Consider the following 19,966-nt stretch of genomic DNA (forward strand, 5'->3'; position numbering starts at 1 on the left):
GGGCATAATATCAATTGAACCCAGAACTAAAGTCTCACATAATTTGGTCAGATGCTCGATTACCATGTATGTTTAAGTAGTGTTTTTACAAGAGATTAATATTTGCATAATCTGTGATGACGTTCATATGCAAAAATACGGCTTGTTGTTTCCTTAGAACTTTGTTCTGAGAATTTCCCAACAATCTCCAAATTGTTCCCTTTCAATTACTACCATGGTTATGCATACATATGCTGCTCATATCCTTTTTTTTGTTGAAACATTTACATTTGGGCCTGTCCATAGTTTAAATTATCATGCTGATTTTTGGAAGGTCAGTCCCTGTGATCCATAGCTTAGTCATTGAATTTTGAGAGTGATTACATTTCTCCAGCCTCATCCCTCAGCTGTTTACCAAAAAAAGTGACCGCTTTTTGGGGGTAAACGCTTTGTTGTTGTTGAAATCCAAGAGTGCTTCTTTAATTAAAGTACAGTACTTTTATTGTATGAAAAAGCTGTTTGCTGAGTAATAAGACCACAGTCACAAAGGAAGTTTATGAAGGCCTTCATGTTTTTAATCAATGCTCAACATTTTACCATGAAAATCATATTTTATGCAACACAGGAAAATGATAAGACTTTGGTCATGTTTATTCAGCAGCTTCTTTTCCCTGTAAGAAGAAATAAAGAATATAATGGAACAGTAGTAATAATGAACATGATAAATATATGGATAGAATATAATGAATCAGTAATAATAATGAACATGATAAATATATGGATAGACTTGGATAGAATATAATGGATCAAGTCTAGTGCTCAGTGCTCAGCTTGGATTTTAGACGTTGAAGTACTATATATATATATATATACTATAAGTACTATATAATATTTTTTGTTGTTGTTGCCCTACCTGAAATGTGCTTCTTAGAGATCTTAAATACAGTTGAGTGTAAAAGGTCAGTATTGACCTCTGTGAAGACTGAATCATAGGTGGTGTTGATGTGTTCATATTTGAACATGAGTCAGGTATAGGTTTAGCAGCAGTTCTGTACCTTTCCAGAGTCACGGGTCTTGGCTCTGAGCTTGTTGACCTGAGTCTCAGCGATGTCAGCACGCTCCTCAGCCTCCTCCAGCTCATGCTGAACCTTCCTGAACTTAGACATGTGCTGGTTTGCTGCTTCCTCCTGGGTGAGGAAAAGAGAGGGAGAGCAGAACATCAGCATTTGAAGCATCAGGTTGCAAATTAAAATATTATTTTCAACAAAACACATATTGGCAGATTTAGGATAGCAATGTATACAGGGAGATAGATGATACAGCAGAGGAAGTGAGTGGGAACAAACCTCTGCCTCCAGCACTACCACTAGACCAGCAAATTCATATTCAACCCCCTCTTCTTTAAGTTGGTAACACATAGGAATAGGAGGCACTCAGAAATGTGTATAATTTCTTCAGCATTTACTTGCACTATCAATTGTCATTGTTGACTGGCGTGCTCTAGCAACACTTCAACTAAACCGTATGGACATTACGTTTTGTAGGGCAAAAATACATTTTCGATTGTACGCTTTCAGAGAATTTGACTGTCTGTGACTCACCGCTTCCTCAGCCTGCCTCTTGTAGGCCTTCACTTTCATCTGCAGCTTATCTACCAGGTCCTGAAGTCTGTTGACATTCTTCTTATCCTCCTCAGTCTGTGGGAGAAGATCAAAGAATCAATGTCACAATAGTTTTATACACAAACCTCTCTGTGTTAGTGTCAAGTGTGTGAAGAAGGCACTTTCTCTTACCTGGTAAGTGAGCTCCTTGACTCTGCGCTCATACTTGCGGACTCCCTTGACAGCGTCTACACCTCTTCTCTGCTCGGCCTCCACCTCAGTCTCGAGCTCACGCACCTTTGTGGAACAAATACATTTAGGCATTTGTTTGAGGTCTAGAATCAGATGTAACAAATCTTTGTAAAACAGAGGTATAGTCTTCTACCCAGTCAAGGAGGCACAGTTGTTTTCTGTTCCTATGAACTCTGTAATAATAACAACAACTTTTCATTATCTAGGTCAGTGGTTCTCAAAGTGGAATTTATATTTCAATTTGTTTATGTATATTTCTAGCAAGAATAGATTAAACAGCCAGGGGTCTGTTGGGAAATGTTTAGAGGGTGCAATACAGTACAATGTAATATTATTCATCCACAATTTATGTTATTAACTCTTAGATAAACAACGGGTCTGGGAGGCTCACAACTCAATTATTCTTGTATTTGTATCCATGTTGTCATGGGTTTAGTGGTGTATGGTGCAGTACCAGTATGGCCAGTAGAGGCCGCCACTCGCATGTTTTAATGTTGAGACATTTCTTCTATTATGGGGCTCGCGCTATGGCAGTTGAGAGAAGTTCGCCAATTGAGCAAGACAGCAAGACAGAAACACCGACAAATACATTTTTATATCTTTATTTTGAAGGTAAGTGAGTGTAAAATCACCATATTCAAGACGGTAATGTTTCTGTAGTATGTACATATGTTTGTTGAGGTATTATGTTGTATTTTCAGGTTTTATGAACTTATTAAAGTCCACTAACCTAAAAGCTATTTCAGCCATTAGCCTGCTAGCTGGTAGCCCCGCATAGCAACGCTAGCATCCCTAGCAACGGCCAGTGAATGAGAGCTAACAAGAGAGAAAAATTATTATTATGACATTAATTCGATGAATGTATATTATATTGTGTGTTGACATTTATTGTGAATTATTATTGTTATTATTATTATTATTATGATTGAAATGGTAGATTAGAAGAAGTCTGCTGAGACAACAGTTTAAGCCTGAGCGAAGCAACTAGATGAATACATTTTCAATTTATTTAAAGGTCTTGGATCAACTCCACTAAATAAGTGTACAATTATTATAATTTGTTTTGTTGTGATCATAAATGCACAGTAATTTAAGCTTTAAAACTGCAACATTTTCTCTCTGATGCAAAGAAAGGGGACTTAAAAATTTTATTTCCCAGGGCCCGAGACTTGATTCGTCCAGTCATGCACTGCAGAAGTCATAGTAAATCTGCGTGGATGCTATTTTTGATGCACTTTAAAGTAAGAGTTGTGTTCTGATATTATGAAGAGGGTCCCTGATGAATTCGCTATCACAAAAGGGGTGGTCCCCGATGCAAAGAAGTTTTGGAACCCCTGATCTAGGTGGGTTATTGCGAGAACAAGTCACTAAACAATGCTCCTGTGTATTTTTATATGATCAAATACATTTCCAGCAATCAGTCTTTTAATCCACCCTGCTGATAACTCACCCTGGACTCCAGTTTCTGGAGCTGCTTCTTGCCTCCCTTCATGGCCAGATTCTCAGCCTCATCCAGGCGGTGCTGCAGGTCCTTGACTGTGACCTCCAGGTTCTTCTTCATCCTCTCCAGGTGAGAACTGGTGTCCTGCTCCTTCTTCAGCTCCTCAGACATCATGGCCGCCTGGAATGGTAGTTTGTTTAATTTATGCACCAATCATAATGTCCCTCTCAGATCTTTGTTGTTCATAACCAGCCCAGCTACCATTGGCACTTGGGGACAAATGAAGTTGATGTAATTCAAGGACTCACATCAGTGATAGCCTTCTTGGCCTTCTCTTCTGCATTCCTGGCCTCCTGGACGATGTCGTCCACCTCTCCCTGCACCTGCACCAGGTCAGTCTCCAGCTTCTTCTTGGTGTTCAGAAGGCTGGTGTTCTGAAGGAGGAAACAAGATGATTTGTTTGACTCTCAAGAGAACTTGCAAGTCACAAGACTGAAATTCTGAAAATCTAAAGCAAGCACTGTCAAATTCCAGGTGTGTTTAAACTGTATGCTTGGTTGAGTTTCATTAGAAATGGCTTTGACCCATACCTGGGAGTGCAGCAGTCCAACACGCTCGCTGGCGTCTACCAGCTCAGTCTCAGCCACTTTGCGGCCTCTCTCTGTCTGCTCCAGAGCAACTCTCAGCTCCTCAATTTCAGCCACCATCAGACCGTTTCTACGCTCCACCATGGCTGCCTGCTCCTTCATGTCTTCCGCAGCGCGGACGGCGTCATCAAGGTGCAATTGAGCATCCTGGGGTTCACAATGATATACGTTCATTAGGACTTGTGGAAGTAGAGGTGATAGGATCGATCAGTGATAGAAATGTTAATTGGTAAGAATTTCCCCAGTATCGCTACCTTTAGTACATAAACCACTCTATTCAAATCCTCTGTTGTATTATATTCTACAGATTCACAAATCTGCAAACACATCTCTCACAAATCTCTAGCCATGTTCAGGTTTTTGAGCCTGATGACCCAGTCCCTTTACCTTGAGCTGTCCCTGGACGTTCCTCAGCTGTTTCTGGGCCTCAGCGGCCTGCCTGTTGGAGTGGCTCAGCTGGATCTCCATCTCGTTCAGGTCTCCCTCCATCTTCTTCTTCACCCTCAGGGCATCATTCCTGCTCCTGACCTCAGAGTCCAGGGTGCTCTGCATGGAGTCAACCACCCTCTGGCTGTTCCTCTTGATCTGCTCCATCTCCTCGTCCTTCTCAGCGATCTTCCTGTCCACCTCACCCTTGATCTGGTTCAGCTCCAGCTGCACACGCAGAATCTTGGATTCCTCGTGCTCCAGTGTTCCCTGGACAAACAGAAGGAGTCAGGCCAATTGTGTTCAATACATTTGGATGTAGGAATTAAATATATATGACTACAATAAACTCCAATACAGACAGCATTTCACTGTAGCTGGCATTTGCTAGTGTACCACTGCTTTTCCCATCAAACAGCTGTAGTTTGTACCTCAGCCTCCTCCAGAGCTGTCTGGATCTCAGACTTCTCTGTCTCCACGGTCTTCTTGGCCTTCTCCAGCTCATGGATGCTCTTGCCAGTCTCTCCGATCTGCTCAGTCAGGTCAGAGATCTCCTCTGCACACACACACACAGGAGCAGTTTACACTTGGGAGATTTTCAGTGGATATCACCAATGCACTGAAGTTGACATTGAATCATAATATCAGTGAATTTATTAACAGCAATTAATATTGCTAATGAAACATGAGCCAAATAGAATTGCTGTCAAATGCTCACGTTGCAGGTTCTTGTTCTCTCTCTTCAGAGTCTCCAGATGATCCAGAGCCTCCTCGTAGGAGTTCTTCATCTTGAAGAGTTCAGTGCTCATAGAGCGAGCCTCCTTCTGAGCTCCTTCCAGCTCAGCCTGGCCCTCCTCATACTTCTGCTTCCACTCTGCCAGAACCTAGGAGAATCCATGGGATTTTCATTAGAAGTCGTAGATGAAGAGTTTTTAAATTAGAAATATGCAACAATTATACAATTGATAAAATGTTTATGTTTATTCATTTTCACCTTGTCAAAGTTCCTCTGCTTCTTGTCGAGGTTGGCTGCCAATGCGTTGGCTCTCTCAACATCAACCATGAGGTCCTCCACCTCTCCCTGCAGCCTCTGCTTGGTCTTCTCCAGGGAGGCGCACTTGGAGTTGGTCGCCTCAATGGTCTCCTCAGCCTCCTGCAGACGCTGGGCCAGCTTCTTCCTGTTGCACAACAGAGGGTGGTTTTGTGGAGTGAGAGATATGTTACAATACATATTGATGTAATATTTTCTCAGAGCCCCCTACCACTCTCACCATCCACACCATATCTTAGTTTTTTCTGTTGTGTGCGACTCACTTGGCCTCCTCCAGCTCCTCTGTGCGCTGGATGGCATCAGTTTCATACTTAGTCCTCCACTGAGCCACCTCACTGTTGGCCTTGGACATGCCGCGTTGCAGCTCTGCCTTGGCCTCCTGCTCCTCCTCAAACTGCTCCCTCAAGAGGTCACAGTCATGGCGAGCAGACTGGACACTGTGGGCCAGTGCATTTTTAGCCTGTGAGAATGAAAGACAAGGAGATATGAGTGAGATAGTCAAACACATTATGGTCGAAGTCTCTGAGGGTGGAGAGACAGTAGGAGTCTCTGAGGGTGGTGAGACAGGGTGGCGTAGTCACCATCTATATGAAGATATTGCTCTAAACTCTGTGGACGGTGGAGTCAATTTTGGGTTCCTTACCTTGACCTCCTCCTCAGTCGCCCTCTTCAGCTCCTCCACCTGCTGGGTGAAGGCCTGTTTTCCTCTGGTCAGCTGAGACACCAGGGCTTCCTTCTCCTCCAGCTGGCGACCAAACTCACCTGCAGGGACAGAGGGACATCTTGTTAATAGGGTCTCTGTTCTCTAAGATTGAAAATCTATTTTGAGGTATCATACGGCAATGTTAGTTTCTACAGTACTGTTCACCACGTATGTGGCGTGGACTATGTGCATATAGCCCCTAATACATGTTGGCTTCTACTGAAGGAAAGCATTGGCTTGTTGTTCATTGTTGATGGTACCATTTTCTGTCAGGAGTCTGGCCCTCTGTCCGCTGATGTCGTTGACCTGGCGAACATTCTCATCATTCTTAGTCTTGAGCTCACTCAGCTGGTCCTCAAGAGTACGGCACATCTTCTCCAGATTGCCCTGTTAGTGAAACATGTTCCATCATTACTTTATATATGTGACTCCTGTCAACTTCAGTTCACTTGAATGGTAATGTAGTTGACCCTCCTCAACACTGCTTGACCAAAACATTACTACTCACCTTAGCCTTGGCGACGGCCTCCATGTTGCTAGAGAGGTCATCAATCTCCATCTTGTACTCGCTCTTCTCCTTCTCCAGCTTCTGCTTGACGCGCTGCAGGTTGTCGATCTGCTCCCCGAGCTCAGCCACACTGTCAGCCTGCTTCTTGCGCAGAGCGGCGGCTGTGGCCTCATGCTGCAGGGTGGACTCTTCAAGATCACGACGCAGCTTCTGGAACTCAGCCTCACGCTTCTTGTTCATCTCAATCTGAGCAGCAGTGGCGCCTCCGGCCTCCTCCAGCCTCTCGCTGATCTCCTCAAGTTCCCTGGAGAGATCGGCCCTCTGCTTCTCAACCTTAGCCCTGGCAGCACGCTCAGCCTCAATTTCCTCCTCCAGCTCCTCAATACGGGCCTAGAACAGGGGGCAGGAGCAGGGGGATGAACACTACAATACAGTTGAAACAATCGAACCTCACAAAATTATAATAGTATGTATATTTAGCATAAATGTGTTTAATAAAAAGTCAGTTACACTAATATATTCAGTAGACAGTGTCCCATGCAGGAGCCAAACCCTCAAAGGTAAGAAGTTAGACAGAGGACTCTAGATGGATATAAGCCATTTTAACATGGATATTGTCATTGAGGGCTGAGTGGGGATAGTAAGAAGCACCAACAAGAAACACCATCTTCCAACCTACTGAGCCATCAGAAGCCACCTGGAAAACTGTCTGCTGCCAGAAAAAGTGTACTTTTTTTTAAAGGAAATTATTCAAGTCTGTGCTTTTCTGTACTGGAGTTTATATCCTGTACTATACCTGGAGTTCCTTGATCTTCTTCTGCAGCTGAGCTCCCAGAGACTGTTCATCCTCAATCTTGCTGAGGAGCTGGGTGGTCTCAAACTCCTTCCTAAGAAACAAAAATATGTCAATTGCAGAGTTGTGGTTCGATAGTGTAAAGGGAGAGTATTATACCATTCACTTTGCTTTTAAGAATCCCATGTAAATGCTCTTTCATCATTACAAGAATTAGCCCAAAACAACCATAGCAGGTAATACTGTAGTCATTTGTTTGTGTTTACTTCTTGATTTTCTCATCAGCTTGCTGCTTGTCATTCTCCAGGTCCATTATGGACTCCTGGGCCAGTTTCAGATCTCCCTCCAGCTTTCTCTTGGATCTCTCAAGGTCCATACGGAGCTTCTTCTCTTGCTCCAGGGAACCCTCAAGCTATAAGATAAAATCACATATATTGTTCAAATCTAAACAACTGAAGATAATATCATCTTACATACTATTATGGCCAAAATGTCCAACTCCACTCACGTCGTCCACTTGCTGTTCCAGCTTGGTCTTGGCCTTGGTCAGAGTGTTGACTTTGTCCTCCTCTGCCTGCAGGTCATCCAGTGTCTGCTGGTGGGCCTCTTGGAGGGCTTTCTTCTCCTTGGTCAGCTTGGCAACACTCTCATCCATAGACGCCATCTCCTCTGTCAGGTTTTTAACCTGTAAATGGCCACAACATAATTATACTTCACCATAAAGGGGAGATTTAGTTTGTTATATATTACATTCAATTAATTTAGATTAGAAATGCCTCAACAATTACTGTACTATAGATTCAACACTGGGTGGGAGTGTTCACCATGCCAGTCTACTGAATGGAAGTCAAACATTACATTTTTTACTTTTATATAAATAGGCAAGTCAGTTAAGAACAGATTCTTATTTTCAATGACAGCCAAGGAACAGTGCCTTGTTCAGGGGCAGAACAACAGATATATATATTTTTTCATACATTTTTTACCTTGTTATCTTGTGTAACCTTTATGTTACTAGTCCAACGCTAGTCTAACCACTAGGCTACCTGCTGCCCCATGAGGGGGGAGTAGAACATGCAATACATTTGGGGAGTACCCCTCAACTGAAATTCTACTATTGTGTCCTAATTGTTCCTGCACCCACAATACAATGTGAATTCCATTTCTGTTAAGCTATGTTTTGATTTGATTATTGATTTGATTATTGTTTGGTTAGACTGTCTATGGTAAGACACAAGACCTTGTTTTCAGTGGCGTGTTTCTCCTTCTCCACTTTGGCCAGGGTGAGCTCCAGGTCATCAATGTCCTTCTTCAGCTCAGAGCACTCATCCTCCAGCTTCCTCTTCTTGGCAGTCAACTCAGCATTGATCTCCTCCTCATCCTCCAGCCTCTCGGTTGTCTCTTTGAGTTTGGCCTCCAGCTGAATCTTGCTCTTGATGAGCCCCTCACACCTTTCCTCAGCATCGTTCAGACTCTCTCCTTCCTGGTTTCAGAACAGGAGAAACAAAATCAGAGGCCTCACTTTGTGTATCAAAGTATACATTTTACTCAAAGAGGTCAGAGCAAATCAATAGGGCAATAAATAGGGCAAAAAAAATGTGTGTTCATATGTATGTGTATTCATGTGTATGTAAATGTGCCCGTAATGAGGGTTGTTTTTTCACTCACAGATGCAACTTGGAGCGCCAGGTCGTTCTTCTCCTGCGTCAGGGCCACCAACTTCTCCTCCATTTGCTTCTTTGTGGACAGAGCCTTGGCCAGGTCTGTCGTCATCTTCTCATAGTTCTCCTTCATGTTGGCCAGCTCCTTCTCAGTCTCAGCGCTCTGCAGCAGGGGCTTGATCTTGAAGTACAACTTCATCCATGGCCAGGTTTTCACATTCATGAATGAGCGGATGTTGTACTGGATGGAGTAAATTGATTCTCTGGTTGACAGAAAGGATAGAGTGGCATGGTGAGTGACATGCTTGAAGCTACATTCTGTGATTAGATGAACAACAAAACAGAACCACCTGCCACTGTTTGTTTACAGCTGAGGAATGGGGCTAGGGAAATGTAACCCCCCTTAAATTCATAGACGGCTCTCTAGATGCAAGGACTGACAGGTAGTGCATGCTAAGCTCATGAGGCATTTTATATTCTTCAACAATTAATGGATCTGTACCACAAATGTAAATGCCAATTGAACAGCCAAATCCCAAACTGCAGCAATAAAGCTAGAATCCTTAGTTGCTACATCCATTTCTAGACTAAATGAATTAACTCAAAAGCTTTAGTAGACCATTATAAGATGTACTTTCTCATTCTGAACAGCTCACAGCATTTACAGTACGTAATCATAATGCATTAGATACAGGTGGTTGACAGAAAGCTTTGCCAAGATGTCTACTATTCCTCACCTCCTCTCCATCATCTTGCTAAACTCTCTCCTCATGAGGAATCCACGGCTGAGAGCCTGGACCATGCCGACCAGAGTGGCCAGCTTCTCGTCTCTCATCTCCTCCAGGACACCCAGCAGACCGGCTTTGAAGAACACCTGAAACACAAGTTAACATGGTAAATGGAACCACAGATGGTGACAGACAGAGGATCAAACCACTAGATTAATTTAAACAACATTAACTTTGATATGGCTACAAACAAACCATGGGATAGGTTGTTTCTAAGTTGTTAGTTATTGTACAGTTGTAGATTAATAATGTACACAGATACAGATAGCTGCAGCCATACCACTCTAACACAATGTACATGATAATGAGTTTAGTTTCTCTTCTATACTTATGATGCATGACTTTGAAGAAAAAAATTGTCCAATGTTTTCCATCTTTTCCATGAGTTAAATGAAGAAGAAAGAACAAAAGGATGGATAGATCACCTGGAGAGATTTTATATGGTACAGGTTTAAATTATTATTGAAGTTGTGTTTTGTTGTCAGCTTTTGCTGGGGGTATTTAACTGACCTTGGTGTGTCCAAACTTGTAATCCTCGTGATTCACATCAATGGACCCAAGCAGCTTCTCAGAAGCCTTCTTGTTGTCCATGAACTGGCCCTCAGGGATGACACTGGCATTCAGTACTTTGTACCTGAAAAAAGATAGATTATTTACATATGTGAAGTTGTAGGTTGGTTATATTACATAAAAGGTAAGCTTATCCTTGGAGCAGATCTATGTGCATGTGTGCATTTATGTTTGTGTACCTCTGCTTGAAGTCAGCATAGATGATTCTGCTGGGGAAGCCCTTTCTGCAGATCCTGATACCCTCCAGTACACCATTACACCTGAGCTGGTGGATAACCAGGAAGTTCTCCATCAGACCTGGTAAAACAAACCAAGTCTATTTTAATACTCATAAACAGGTTAAAGATTGGAATGGTTGAGGTTACTGATACCGTACTGATAAGATTCCATATTTAACTCAATATTTCTTGTACCTGGAGTCTTTGACTCGTTGGGGATCAGGCAGCGCACAAAGTGAGGATGAGTGCTCCTCAAGTTGGTCATCAGCTTATGTAAGTTCTCCTGTAAGAGGGTTACAAACCATTTTCTCAGACATACTGTAGTTTATGATAATTGCACCTTTTGAAGGACTGAATATAAACATTTCAAAAGCTCACCCTGAACTGGGAGGACACAGTCTGCATGGAACCACCCTTCTTCTTGCCTCCTTTCTTGGATGTATCTGTTAAAATGGGGAAAAGTTAAAGATAACTAGAAAAGTACATTTCCTAGAGTGGGTGGAATAAATAGAATAATAACAAGATTATGTAAGAAATCTAGAGTGGTCTTGTCTTCACCAAGCACACTAATTATAAACCAGAGAATCTCTGGTTAACTTCACACTTATCTAGATGCAAATGCTGCCAATGAGATTGTGTAGAATAACACCTATTGTATGATTAAATTAACCCAGTAATAAACCCAGAGACATTGTGATACATTCAAAGACTTTAAAGAACATTTGGTTGTAACAAGTGCTTAATTAAATATTTTGACGTGAGGCTAGTCTTACCCTCAGGTGGGGCAGCGGGATACAGGGCAGACAAAAGTTTGACTGAGGACTTCCCGTACAGTTGACATACTGAGTCGTTCAGGGGGTCCTTGTTCTTCTCCAGCCACCCAGTGATGTTGTAGTCCACAGTACCGGCGTAATGCACCAGGGAGAAGTGGGCCTCTGCCTTGCCTTTGGCAGGCTTGGGCTTCTCAAACGCCTTTGTTTTGCCAAGATGCTGGGAGTACAGCTTGTCCTTGAAGGTAGTGTCTGAAGACTTGGGGAACATGCACTCCTCTTCAAGGATGGAGAAGATGCCCAATGGCTTTACGAAAAGAGATGTATATCAAATTAGTGATATTTGCATTTAGTTAACATGCTATTATAGGATTATATTCATTTAGGGGCACATAATAGGAAACATATTGAGTTCTCAACAGTCAGATACGCTGTACCATTAAAATCCTCACAGACAGCTTACCTTCTCAATAAGCTCAATGCAGGCAGCCAAGTCCATGCCGAAGTCAATGAAGGCCCAGACGATTCCCTCCTTCTTGTACTCCTCTTGCTCCAGGACGAACATGGTGTGGTTGAAAAACTGTTGCAGTTTCTCATTGGTGAAGTTGATGCACAGCTGCTCCATGCTGTTGTACTGTTGATGGAATTTTAAAAGGGATCATTTCATCATACAAGACTGTAATCCATCTCAATCACAACTAATTGTCTTGTTCTGGTGTCATACTCACATCAAAGATCTCAAACCCGGCAATGTCGAGCACACCAATATAGAACTGCCTTGGCTGCTTGGTGTCCAACATCTCATTGATACGGATGACCATCCACAAGAACATCCTCTCATAGATAGACTTGGCCAGAGCACTGACTGAGTTATTAACCTGCAATGATAATACCTCAAATTAATACGTGAGATATTGACCATGTCTTGTGATAAGAGCTAGGGAAAAACAACATAAATATTTTTTTAAAAGCTATGCACTCATCCCCAAAATAATGATGGTGCTCAGAAAATGGTAGATGCTGTGTTTGGCTGACTTACCTGAGGCACAGTCTGTCCCTTGGTCACATACTCGTTGCCGACCTTCACTCTTGGGTAGCACAGAGCCTTCAACATCTCAGCTGAGTTCAGGCCCAGCAGGTAGCCGATTTTATCAGCCACTGGAGAGAGAACCAACAACAACAGACTCAAGATCACTTGTTTTTGATGTCACACTGACAAAATAGTTTGGCTAACGTTTTTGTGGGTTAGGTTTAGGTTTTCTCACATATCCATCATTTCTAATCATTTCTGGAGGTTGGAATTTTGTCTTAAAAAAGACTCCTGCCTGACTTTCATATGAAACTTATGTGTTCTACACTGGAAGTACAAAACATTAGGAACACCTGCTCTTTCCATGACATAGACTGACCAGGTAAATCTAGGTGAAAGCTATGATCCCTTGTTGATGTCACCTGTTAATTCCACTTCAATCAGTGTAGATGAAGGGGGAGACAGGTTAAAGAAGGATTTTTAAGCCTTGATACAGTTGAGACATGGATTGTGTATGTGTGCCATTCAGAAGCTGAATGGGCAGGACAAAATATTTACGTGCCTTTGAACGGGGTATGGTAGTAGGTGCCAGGCGCACCAATTTGAGAGTGTCAAGAACTGCAACGCTGCTGGGTTTTTCACACTCAACAATTTCCTGTGTGTATAAAGAATGATCCACCACCCAAAGGACATCCAGCCAACTTGACACAATTGTGGGAAGCATTAGAGCCAGCATGGGCCACCATCCCTGTGGAACATTTTTGAGTCCAAGCCCTAACAAATTTATGCTGTTCTGAGGGCAAAAGGGGGTGCAACTCAATGTTAGGAAGGTGTTCCTAATGTTTTGTACACTCAGTTATTTCTATCTTTGGGAATGGGACTAATGCTTTACATATTGTATATCTATGAGTAGGACTCACCCTCTGTGCCGTCTGGCTCGGCCTGCTCCTCACGTTGCTTCTGCTTGAATTTCATGTTGCCATGGTGCAATACAGCTCCTGTCAGCTTGTAGATGGCCTGTTTCTCTTCATTACTGAAGCCCAGGATGGTAATGGCATCCTGGCATTAAAGAGGAAGTACAACAGTGATGAACTGAATGGTAGTTTGGTATGTGAAAAAAAAAATACATGAACATTCCCAGCTGCCACCAAGTTGGAATTTCACAGTGCATTCAGTGTGTATGGTGGTCCTACCCATTCCCTATCTAGAGTTTGGTGAACCCTTTGTTTGACTCACATCTGTGGCATCCAGCTCATCATTGTCATTGATGCTGGCCACAGTGATCTGTCCCTGGCTGCACATGGGGAAGTCGTAGGGGTTGGTGGTGATGAGCGCCATTTCTGTGGACAACAGAGAACAGCTTGTCAGTTAAATGTCTTAGAATTCTGCTGTCCTACCTTTACAGTATCTCTCCCTCCTTTACTCAGTAGATGGACTCAAGGATACATGTAGTATATAATAAATAGCATCAAAAGAGGAGACTGAGACTTGTGGACTAGTGCATCACTAGATAGATATTTCCCAGAGACCTGACCCATGTCTAGATGCCTTGCTACCTTGGATGTAATCATTGTAATAGGTTTATTAGTGTGGAGGGGTTGAGGGTAGATGAAGGATGGGACTAAAAACAAACAAAAGACAACTATTGTAAAATATATTGTGTATGTAAAATGTATATAGTATGTATAAACTGGAAGTAGAAGCCTAAGTATTGTTGTCCATTAGTTTACTCCAATTAGGGGAGGGATGGTAGGGTTGGGGGAGGGGTTTAGGGGAGGGGTGGTAGAATTAGGGGAAAATATGGGTGGGAATCATTTTCTCTGAACCTTTACTTTGTCGTACCAACTATCTCAGGTTTGTGGTTGGTCATCATCTGGAAGAAGATGTGGTAGCCTCTCTCATCGGGCAGCTGGAAGGTCACTCTGGACTTCTCCAGCAGGTCTGAGAGAGAAAGAGAGAGAACGAATTAAACAAAGAGAAAGAGAACGTGATAAAATTACATTTGATGATATGATCTCCCAAAAAATAATATGTGTGAATTTAGGAAAGCATTGAGAAACAATCAAAACTAACTCACAGGTTTCAATGTCAGCTTTAGCCAGTTTGCCACCTTGGAAGTGAATCCTGATGAATTTACCCTATAGTAGAGCATGGGGGTTAGAAATAGGTCAACAAATAAATTAACATTTTACTTTGATAGACCCCTTTAAATGTTACAGTTTGTTGGACAGATATTGGATCTATTGATACAGATATAGGATCTTGATGTAGGATCCAGTTTGCTACAGCAGGGGGAAAAATCCTGCAGCAACAGGAAATGTGGATAATTACGTGGATTGCAAATAATTTTTAAAAAATCTATTTTTTTTATTACTACAGCAAATTAAGTCTGAAATGTTAAAATGTAACTATAGGGAACTAATGAAATACATTTTTCCAATTTAAGTTAACTTCCATAGTATGCCCTTCATACTTACAAAGCGAGACGAGTTGTCGTTCCTCACTGTCTTGGCATTACCGTAAGCCTCCAGCAGAGGATTAGCTGCAATGATCTGATCCTCAAGAGACCCCTGATTGAGACAAACACAAGTTGCTCAGAAACTGGTAAAGTGGTAAAGTAATTTTTTCTTCATTGCTTGAAATGTGTTAAAATGGCAAACATAAGAATAACCTACCTGCATTTTGCCGGGGTCTGCTTCCTTCTTCTTCTCTCCACCAGACACTGCAATGGTGGCGAAGTACTGGATGACACGCTTGGTGTTGACAGTCTTTCCTGCACCGGATTCTCCACTGGTTTATATGACGGAGAAAGAGGGGTTTTAGTTACATGTCCGAGTGTCAGATTGGCTTTCACCAAGAAATAACATGAAAAATATACTGTTGACCTGTTTTCTAACATAAGTAAATCATTAACAAATACTCCTTCTCATCGACTCATTATTACACATAACCTAATGCTCTAATCTATTCATAATGTAATGTATTTCATCACACCAAGTGACCCAACTTAATACAATAGAAACACTTTCTCAAGTGCCATTTTAGTAAACAACTTACGTAATCAGGACTGACTGGTTCTCCTTATCTGGAACCAGAAAACATATTGCTTATCATACTCAAGCAACATTATGGTGACATTATTTAATTCATAGCATCATCATGAATTTTACTTTGGAACATTCTATTCAAGGGTAGTAAAATCAGATATTCCCAGCAAACTGTTATTACCTAGACTAGAAAACAGTAGATACCTCTCTGAAGCATATTTTAATTTCCATTGGACTTTGAGATCCATCCATCCATCCATCCATCCATCCATCCATCCATCCATCCATCCATCCATCCATCCATCCATCCAGCCATCCATCCATCCATCCATCCATCCATGAATGAGAGCTCGTACCAATCAGCATGAACTGAAATGCGTTGTCAGAGACAGAGAAGATATGGGGTGGAGCCTCCATCCTCTTCTTCCCTCTGTAGGCGTTGACAACCTCCATGTCGTATACGGGGAGCCACTTGTAGGGGTTCACCGTTGCACAGAAGAGCCCAGAGTAGGTCTGGATGAAATAATAAATTAATTAGGGGATTAGTAAAGTCAGATGTTCTTCTACCTGGATTTATGTGAGGATGTGGGTGTTTGGTATGCTGATGTGGGTCTACTGTATTGATATGTTTTGGTTTCTACCATTCATTTACAGTGGGGTCACTTTACTGAGCTATATTGTAGGCTGCAAAAGTATTTTATTTTATACTAATACAATTGCTTGTAAAAAACGTATTTTGTTTTTAACAAGTAATATATTTCTCTCTCAAAGAGATAGGGGTCAAAATTATAGAGGTCTATTTTCATGTCATTCGACCAAAGCACTGTTTCAAATCCAAGTGCCAGTTCCATTTTAGTAAAGCCGTTTACATTTGTTGGATGACACGAAAATAGAGCTCTTTGGGTAAGCCAACCAGTGATGGGTTTGGTGCTGAAATTAGAATACATAAGCAGAAAAGGATCCCATTCCTACTGTAAAATATGGTTGTGGATCTTTGATGTTATGGTGCTATTTTGCTTCCAATGGTCCTGGGGCCCTTGTTAAGGTCAATGGTATCATGAACATTATCAAGTACCAGGATATTTTAGCCGAACACCTCGTTGCCTCTGCCAGAAGGCTGAAACTTGGCTGCAAGTTAATCTTCCAGCAGGACAATAAACCCACGTTCACATGAAAATCTACAATGAAATGGTTAATTGGCCACAAAGTCAACATTTGGCAAAGGCCATCTCAGTCTCGGGACTTGAAACCCATTGAAAACCTGCGGTTTGAATTCAAGAGGGCAGTCAATAAGAATGTCAAGGATCAGGAAGGATTCTGTATGGATGAGTGGTATAAGATCCCTCCCAACTCATAAAATATTTTAGAATACATTTTTGCTCATATTTATCAAGAGTGTCAATATTTGTAGACTCCTCTGTATGGGTAGTACTGTATTTATGTATTTCTTATGTTCATGTATGTGTATGTTTTGTAATTGCAGGTTTCTTACATAGATCATCCATGCTGCATAACGCTCTTTGAGGTTATACAACACAGAGGCTTCATTCAGGTAGGTCATCATGGCCATGTCCTCAATCTTGTCGTACTTAGGGGGGTTCATCTCATAGATGTCTGCATCTTTGAACTCTTTTCCTTCCTGAAACAGTCAGAAATCTAGATTACACACAGATCAAACTGGACATGACTGAATGTTTTTTTGCTCATTAAATACAAGTTTAATAATGAAAAAAATGCATTTTCACATTTAATCCAACTACTTAGTTATCACCCACTGACACATACATGGTGATTCTTGACTAGTCAACATCAGAAATGTGTTAGTTATATACTGCCTTCAAAAAACAATGAAATGCTTCGAAAAGTATTCATACCCCTTAATTTATTCCAGATTTTGTTGTATTACAGCCTGGATTCAAAATGTATTAAATAGATATTTTTAAAATACATTTTTGCACATTTATTGATAATGAAATACAGAAATATCTAATTTACATAAGTATTCACACACCTGAGTCAATACATGTTAGAATAACCTTTGGCAGAGATACTGCTGTGAGTCTTTCTGGGTAAGTCTCCAAGAGCTTTACACACCTGGTTAGTACAATAATTGTGCATTATTTATTTTTTTATTCTTCAAGCCCTGTCAAGCTGGTTGTTGATCATTGCTAGACAGCCATTTTCAAGTCTTGTCATAGAGTTTCAAGCAAATTTAAGTCAAATGTAACTAGGCCATTCAATGTTGTCTTGGTAAACAACTCCACCGTATATTTGGCCTTGTGTTTTAGGTTATTGTCCTACTGAAAATATGAAGAGTGGTATTCAGTCATGTGTTGGATTTGCTCCAAACAATACACTTTGTCTTCAGGACATGAAGTTCATTTCTTTGCCACGTTCTTCAGAGTTTTACTTTTAATGACTTATTGCAAATAGGATGCATGTTTTGGAATATTTCTATTCTGTATAAGATTTCTTATTTTCGCTCTTTCATTTAGGTTAGCATTGTTATAATGTTGTTGCTTCATCCTCAGTTTTCTCCTATCACAGCCATTAAACTCTGTAACTGTTTTAAAGTCACCATTGGCTTCATGGTGAAATCCATGAGTGATTTCCTTCCTCTTTGGCAACTGAGTTAGGAAGGGCACCTGTATCTTCATAGTGACTGAGTGTATTGATATACCATCCAAAGTGTAATTATTATATATTTTTTTTTACCCATCTACCAGTAGGTGCCTTTCTTTGCAAGGCACTGGAAAACCTCCCTGGTCTTAGTGGTTGAATCTGTGTTTAAAATTCACTGCTTGACTGAGGGACCTTACAGATAATTGTATGTGTGGGAATCAGAGATGAGGTAGTCATTCCAAAATGATGTTAAACACTATTATTGTACACAGAGTGAGTCCATGCAACTTATTATGTGACTTGTTGTGCAAATGTTTACTCCTGAACTTATTTAAGCTTGCTGTGACAAAGGGGTTGAATACTTACTGATTCAAGACATTTCAGCTTTTCATTTTAGTCAATCCGTAAATATTTCTAAAAACATAATTCCACTTTGACGTTATGTGGTATTGTGTGTGTGTAGGCCAGTGATACAAATACAAAATCTTAAATTCAAGCTGTAACACAACAACAACATTTTGAAAAATTCAAGAATACATTCTGAAGGAACTGTATGTTTATCTTTTATTTGTATTTTTTCTGATTTCATATTGTTGATATTTTCTTTGATAATTTAGAAGATTTTTCAAGGAATAGTGTAATTGCACGAACTTGAATACTTTTCAGATCAGGCTTACCTCCTTAGTGCCGTCAGGTTTCGTGACTGTTACAGTACACTTCCCGTCAGCCCTGGCAGTGACCAGACCCTTAAGGTACAGCTCCTCCTTGTCTGTCACATAGCAGGAGTTCTTTGAATCAAAGGGTGCGGTTTGTGCCTCAATCCTCTCCCTCTCAGGCTTACGGAGGTATATGGCAGCCTTGCCGTAGATTTGCATCTCCGCGTCCGTACTCATGGTGACGGATAACTAGGAAAGAGATGAAACAAGAAACATGATTGACTCTGTGGTGCTTCCTCCCCAGTCAACAGAGTTAAGTGAACAGTATCTCTCAGAATATTCTCATCACTTTTTATGTGAAGAGTCAAACCATGTCTCACCTTCTTTTCCCCCTCCTACAGATGAATGTGTACTTCTTGGAGGACCCTGTAAAACATTAGGGTGTTGTGAAAACACACAAGTCTAAAAGCTCATCATTTAGCCGTCGAAGGGTTCGAAAACATTTTGGCAACTCACTTTACTACACATTTAAATAATTACCCCTGAAAGCCCAGTTACATTCTAGAACCCCCTCAATTTATGTAAATGAAAGTTACAGATTGGAAGTAAAACATTTTAAATCAATGCCACTTTATTGCATACTGTCAAATCTTACAAGAGACATGCATAACTTAATTCAAACACTGCAGTTAGCTACTGCCTCAGTTGCTGAGTGCAAACATGAGACATATGTAAAAGTTGGAGAGGTCTTACCACAGAGGAAGAAGGTATCTGACTTATGGATGCTGGGGCCTCAGCCTCCTTATATCTGGTTGGAAGTGCTAACCAAGCAACAGTTAATTATGGACCACTCTGGGGAAGGACATGGATTGTAGGAGAGACCTCCCCCCCAGACCTGTGTGTCTGTCTCTCACTAGCACCTCCCACTTCCAGGAACACCACACTCCCATTACATTACTTTTTAATGTCATATTTGTCTCTGAATTGAATTTCACTGAATTTACATAAAGTAGATATGTCACTACTAATAATTATTATAATGTCAAAACATTTGTTTGATTAGTCAAATTGATTCCAATGTTACTCCCACTGACCCTCAAATACTGTAATGGAGTAATTCCATGTTGCCCCACTACCACTAAAATAGTTTTCATTAAATCTAATCTGACCTGATTTAGTTCCATTTGAGTAGCATTAATCCTC

General features: G+C 41.2%; 1 protein-coding gene across 1 annotated transcript; it reads right to left on the reverse strand.

The window, feature by feature from the left end:
* Positions 1 to 528: 528 nt before the first annotated feature.
* LOC106593382 (myosin heavy chain, fast skeletal muscle) lies at positions 529 to 19,572 on the reverse strand. The gene is made up of 41 exons (XM_045710199.1): positions 19,517 to 19,572; positions 19,144 to 19,189; positions 18,785 to 19,012; positions 16,978 to 17,124; positions 15,842 to 15,998; positions 15,496 to 15,523; positions 15,114 to 15,228; positions 14,916 to 15,008; positions 14,516 to 14,576; positions 14,281 to 14,379; positions 13,675 to 13,778; positions 13,359 to 13,497; positions 12,448 to 12,566; positions 12,137 to 12,286; positions 11,872 to 12,042; positions 11,412 to 11,715; positions 11,017 to 11,081; positions 10,834 to 10,921; positions 10,600 to 10,717; positions 10,361 to 10,484; positions 9,800 to 9,936; positions 9,070 to 9,325; positions 8,642 to 8,884; positions 7,910 to 8,086; positions 7,668 to 7,813; positions 7,405 to 7,495; positions 6,609 to 6,998; positions 6,361 to 6,487; positions 6,041 to 6,159; positions 5,661 to 5,857; positions 5,341 to 5,524; positions 5,065 to 5,230; positions 4,778 to 4,902; positions 4,308 to 4,616; positions 3,864 to 4,067; positions 3,582 to 3,707; positions 3,283 to 3,453; positions 1,773 to 1,877; positions 1,581 to 1,676; positions 1,035 to 1,166; positions 529 to 650 (listed from the first exon to the last, which is right to left on the reverse strand). The coding sequence occupies exons 3-41, from the start codon at positions 18,998 to 19,000 to the stop codon at positions 630 to 632; spliced, it is 5,820 nt and encodes a 1,939-aa protein (XP_045566155.1). The 5' UTR covers positions 19,001 to 19,012; positions 19,144 to 19,189; positions 19,517 to 19,572; the 3' UTR covers positions 529 to 629.
* Between the last annotated feature and the right edge of the window lie 394 nt (positions 19,573 to 19,966).

Source organism: Salmo salar, chromosome ssa02 (genome assembly GCF_905237065.1).
Source record: "Salmo salar chromosome ssa02, Ssal_v3.1, whole genome shotgun sequence".
Lineage (NCBI taxonomy): Eukaryota > Metazoa > Chordata > Actinopteri > Salmoniformes > Salmonidae > Salmo > Salmo salar.